The sequence below is a fragment of the Gracilinanus agilis genome, chromosome 4, assembly GCF_016433145.1.
Source record: "Gracilinanus agilis isolate LMUSP501 chromosome 4, AgileGrace, whole genome shotgun sequence".
Classification (NCBI taxonomy): domain Eukaryota; kingdom Metazoa; phylum Chordata; class Mammalia; order Didelphimorphia; family Didelphidae; genus Gracilinanus; species Gracilinanus agilis.
The window spans coordinates 484,935,686-484,940,910 of NC_058133.1; the positions used below are offsets into that span (position 1 = coordinate 484,935,686).

Sequence of the window (5,225 nt, forward strand, 5' to 3'; positions counted from 1 at the left end):
GGCCTGTTATCTCCCTCACCAGTAGGTGTGTTCCTCTAGGGCAGGGGCTGTCTTTTGCGCCCCCCCCCCCCTTTTAAACCCATACCTTCTGCATTAGAATTAACACCATGTATTGGTTCTAAAGCAGAAGATTGGTAAGGGCTAGGCAATGGGGGTTAGGTGACTTGCCCAGGGTCACACAGCTGAGAAGTGTCTGAGGTCACATTTGACCCCAGAACCAGCCATCTCCAGATCTGGCTCTCTATCCACTGAACCACCTAGCGGTCTCCGTTTTGCCCTCCCCCACCCCGCTCCATCCCTTGCGCCTGGCACATAAATAAGAAATACTCATTGATGGACATCCGGAGGGGGAGTCCAGGTCGGTCTGCCGGGGCAGCAGCACAAGAAGGGTCAACCTCGCGCCCCGTTCTCTTCTGCCAGGCTCTCTCCCAGGGCTTCCAGCTGCCAGGATCAGAGGGCGGCGCTTGGTTGGAGCAGGCTCCGCCCACGTGTGTGTGTGTGTGTGTGTGGGGGGAGGTGGTGCTCCCAGAGGGTGCCGCGCGCCAAGCTGTGCCGCGCCCCTCAGAGGTGTGAGCCGGCCGTTGCAGGGGGCCGCCCGGCCTCGGAGCGCGCGCCGCTGGGACTGCGGACTCAGCTGGCTCCCTGTCCGTGACCCGCTCAAACGGCAGGTGCGCGGCCAGGACTACAAGTCCCGGCGTCCCCCGCGGGCCCCTGCCGAGCCTCCGCGGCCACTCCGGAGAGCCTGAGAGCGGAGCCCTAGAGGCAGCCGTCGGAGCCGCTGCGGCGCCGAGCGCTCATTTCGCTTTGGGTTCGGGAGTGGTGGAGCTGCAGCGAGCAGCAGCGGCAGCGGCAGTTGTAGTGGCAGCGGCAGAGGCATTGGCATTGGCATTCAGCAGCAGCAGCAGCAACAGCAGCAACAGCAAGAGCAGCAGCAGCAGCAGCAGCAACAGCAGCCGACTGCTGCAGGGAGCCCTAGAGGCGGCCGCGCGCTCGGGCCGTCTGTGGCTCCCCGCCAGCCCGGGTGTCCGGGCTCTGGCTCGGGGCTCCTCCCCGCCTCGCCTGCGCGCTCCAACCCCGCGGGTCCCGATGCCGAGGCATGGATAGAGCGGCGCTTCGAGCGGCGGCAGCGATGGGGGAGAAGAAGGAGAGCGGAGGGGGCGCGGCAACTGCGGCAGATGTGGGCGCAGCTGGAGCCGGGGCCGGGGCCGCGGCCGGCCGGGCTCTGCAGCAGTGCGGCCAGCTCCAGAAGCTCATCGACATCTCCATCAGCAGCCTGCGGGGGCTGCGCACCAAGTGTGCGGTGTCCAACGACCTCACCCAGCAGGAGATCAGGACCCTGGAGGTACAGGGCTGGGCAAGGTCAGGGCAGAGGGGCGGGGGCGGGGTTGGGCGGGGGTCCATTTACCCGGCCCCCTCTCCGGCAAGACCAGTCAAAGCCACGAGAGGATAAGGCGGGCTCTGGTTGCTGGGGGCTCGGGGTGCCAACTACCCCCTCCCCCCCTCCGCAGCCACCTCTTTCTCACCATCCCCCGAACTTTGCAGCTTTAAGTTGTACACCCTTCCTGACATCGAGCAAGCAATAATTTGTTAAACGCCTACTATGTGCCAGACTGTGGGGATGCGAAAGCAAAAATGAAACCCTTGGGGTTGAACTGGAGTGGGGGTGGGGGGAGTTCTGGGAGTCCAGAACCGCACCCCCACCCCGTCTCTAACTCTCTCTGTCTCGGTCTCTCATGCTTTCTCTTTGTCTCTGTCACTCTTGTTCTGTCTCTGTCCCTTCTTTTTCTCTCGGTCTCTCTCTTCCTCTCGGTCTCTCTGTGTCTCTTTCTGTCTCTGCCTCTCTCTTCTCTGTCTGTCTCCCTTTCTTTGCCTCTGTCTTCGCAATAAATATTTATATCCATGAGCCTCCGATTCTTTCTTTACATGCTGCTGATCGGCAGCTGCGTGTCCGTGGACTTAAGGGAACTATTCTTTCCCCTCAGAACACAGACACCCGAAGTGGGGGGGGGCGTTGCTGGAGTCTCGGGTGGGGAGGTGTAGAAGAGACAAGACAGTACTCAGCTGCAACAGAAATTTATCCTTCTAGCGAGGCAAGAAGTCCTTCCCTTTTTCAAGGAGTTTGGGGGAAGAGGTCAGATGACAAGTTTTGACGTCCGGCACCTCTGCTGTCTCCTACACAGATTCTGGGTCCCCCACTCCTCGTCCCTTCCCATTTTTTAGGCCTCTGAGGTTCTTAAGCATGTTTCTCCTTTTGTCACTGGGCTCCGACTATTCCATGTTCATTCGAGGACACTCCCATCCCTTGCCTGCCAGTGTGTGCTTAATTAAGTCTCATTTTCAGAAAAGTCCCTCCTCCGACCTTTACCTCTTCTCGGGCTCAGTTCTTTTTTGCTGTGTGCCTGGTATGTGGATGGTCCCTGCAGCATCTCTCTGCCAGCTGCTTTGCTATGCATCAGGCTTTAAAAAAAAAAAAAAAAAGCTTTTTTTTTTCTTCTGCTGAATCGGCGTTTCTGCCCTTCAGTCATTTGTTGCCTCGCCATTGGGTTACCATGGTATTAAGCTAATCAAAACAATTACCTACCTTCTGTTCCCCTGACTTCCTCCAAAAAATGGACTTTGGCTTATAACAGATTATACTTAGGAATATAACATTTTTGTTGGAAATAATCGCCATTGGAGGAGTACTGACGGTTGGGGGAAGGGGAAAAGAGCTGCTGTTTTGTTTTTTTCTAAAATGACATCTTCCAAACTCTCAAAGGGAAGTGAAGGCTTAATTGGGGTTGGGAGAACAATGTAGGAAGGTAGTTAGGTTCAGAGGGTCCATCCCTTCGCTTCACTTCCCCCTCTTCTTCTCCCCTCCCCCCACTGCCGGGGTTCACACACAATGGGGGTGAAGATCGGTTCCTCCTTTCCAAACAGAGCTTTTGTCCAGAGACTTGCCCAGTGACTTTCTAGGGTTTAGGCTGTGTGGTCCTATTAGAGAATGGCGTCTGGGTTTGGGAACCGGCTATTTGTCAGAGGGAGCTAGGGTTCAGAACCCGTCATTTGACGGAGCTTTGCCCTTCTTTCCCTAGCTTCCCCAAAACAGGGCCCTCAAATTGCTATTTTTGTTATTACTTAATTATTGGTCAGTTGTAAGAGGACCAGTGCTTTGCCGGAGCTATTTTGAAGAGGACAGACAGATCCTCACTTCCTCCATATCAAACATCTACGGAAAAATTCACATTCTTATCCAAGGGACCAGGGGGTGCAGGCTTCTCTCCTCTGAGCTCAGAAATCTATAGTTAGATTGGGGCTCTCCATGTAAACTTTTGTTATTATATATATATATATATATTTTTTTTTTCTGTAATAGATGTCCCTCCTCTCTCTCTCAGTCTCTCTCTGTCTCTCTGTCTCTCTCTCTGTCTCTCTCAGTCTCTCTCTCTCTCTGTCTCTCTCTCTCTCTCTCTCTCTCTCTCTCTCTCTCTCTCTGTCTCTCTCTCTCTCAGAGTCTCTCTCTTTCTCTTTCTCTCTTTCTCTGTCTCTGTCTCTGTCTCTCTCTCAGAGTCTCTCTCTCTGTGTGTCTCTCTCTGTGTCTCTGTCTCTCTCTCTTTGACATGATTTTCAAGTGCTCTTTGTAGGGGAGAGAGTCTGCTTTCTTGTGAAAGAGAAGCTTGAATGCCTTGGCCCCATGGCCTTCAGTGACAAGGCGAAATGCTTGTGTGGGTTAATTACAGCATGAGGGCAGGTTCCTGTGGTTGCTCTGTTTGGTTTCTATATTGTCAGGCTGAAAGAGTGGACTCTCTGGCTGCTTCTTAGACTGTCCTCATGCTGCTCTCGAGTGCTGCTGGATCCGTGGGTGTTTAACAGAGGTAGTTGCTGAACAGTCCTCTGGAGGTGGCACTGGACTATTATAGTACCACTAGATTCTGAGGGCTCGAGACTGGAGTGAAAGAGACTCTGAAGTGAGAAGAATCTCCATTCTCATCCCAGTGACCAGGGGGTGCAGGCTTCTTTCCTCTTACCTTGGAAAATATGTATTTATATTTATTATATCACAGATAATAAATACAATCTATTATTTTAAAATATTTTATTAAATATACTTAATATTTTAAACCTTTACCTTCTGCCTTAGAATCAATACTAAGCAGCAGTGCCAAGGCAGAAAGAGTGCTAAGGGCTAGGCAACTGGAGTTAAGTGACTTGTCCAGAGTCTCATAGCTAAGAAGTATCTGAAGCCAGATTGGAGGAAAATTCTAATTCTGAGGCAGGGAGCCTGAATTCAAATCCTGTCTTAGATATCTAGGATGGTAAATTTTGAGCTGGAAGGGACTGGAAAGGACATCTAGTTCTTCTCTTCCCTGGGTTCTCCATTTTGCAACTGAGGAACTTAGGCCCCAGAGAGGTCAATGACTTGCTCAAGGTCACACAGGGAATGAGTGACAAGAAGCAATTTCTTTGACTTCAAGTGTTTTTTCCTCTTACATCATGCTTACTTCTCTGTTTCTTTGGAAGGGGCAGTGCAAAGATGCTAAGATGGAGAGTCATTTCTGAGGGAGGGCAAAAAGGTCATTTTTGGCTGGGCAAGTTGTTTTCTCTGCAAGAGTGATAATGAGTGTTACACTTCACAGATATAATCCCTATTTCCCCCATCTTGAGTTATTATGAAGAAAGCATTATGCCAATCTTCAGGATCTATAGAAATGAATTGTTACAATTTCTGTTTGTTTTTTTTTTCTTTCCCTTGGGTGGGTCATCCATAGACCTGAACCATCCTTGGTCGGTGCCCAGGATTGTCTGGTGACCTCCCCTCTGTGCTCTGGGGTATTTCATTTGGATGGGGAATTGTCCAAAACAGCTAGAAACACCCCAGGGATTGGAGAGGATTTGCAATGGAAATGAGGGGGAAATACTCATTTCTTTGTCCTCTCTCACCAAGATGGATCCAGATTCCTTCCCATGTCTCTAAAAGAAGAGACTGTGGTTATTTTCAGGTCAGAAAGAAGATGATGCATGTGTCCCCTTACACTAGATGCTGTGACTCTCACAAGAGGGCCTTTTGGTGGAGATGGAGAGGAAAGAACAGGTGCTCCTTAGGGAGCAAGCCTTGACTTTCCATAGATCTTCCACAGCCTACAAAGAGGGTGCTTTCTTTTTCTTTCTTTCTTTCTTTCTTTCTTTCTTTCTTTCTTTCTTTCTTTCTTTCTTTCTTTCTTTCTTTCTTTCTTTCTTCCTTCCTT

General features: G+C 51.2%; 1 protein-coding gene across 1 annotated transcript in view; it reads left to right on the top strand.

Annotated features, from left to right (window-relative positions):
• The first annotated feature begins 1,096 nt into the window (after nt 1–1,096).
• The window catches only part of KSR1 (kinase suppressor of ras 1), a 242,482-nt gene continuing 238,353 nt past the window's right edge, over nt 1,097–5,225 (top strand). The window contains exon 1 of the mRNA XM_044675581.1: nt 1,097–1,342. Within this exon, the coding sequence (XP_044531516.1) occupies nt 1,097–1,342 (246 nt within the window). The remainder of the gene's footprint in view (nt 1,343–5,225) is intronic.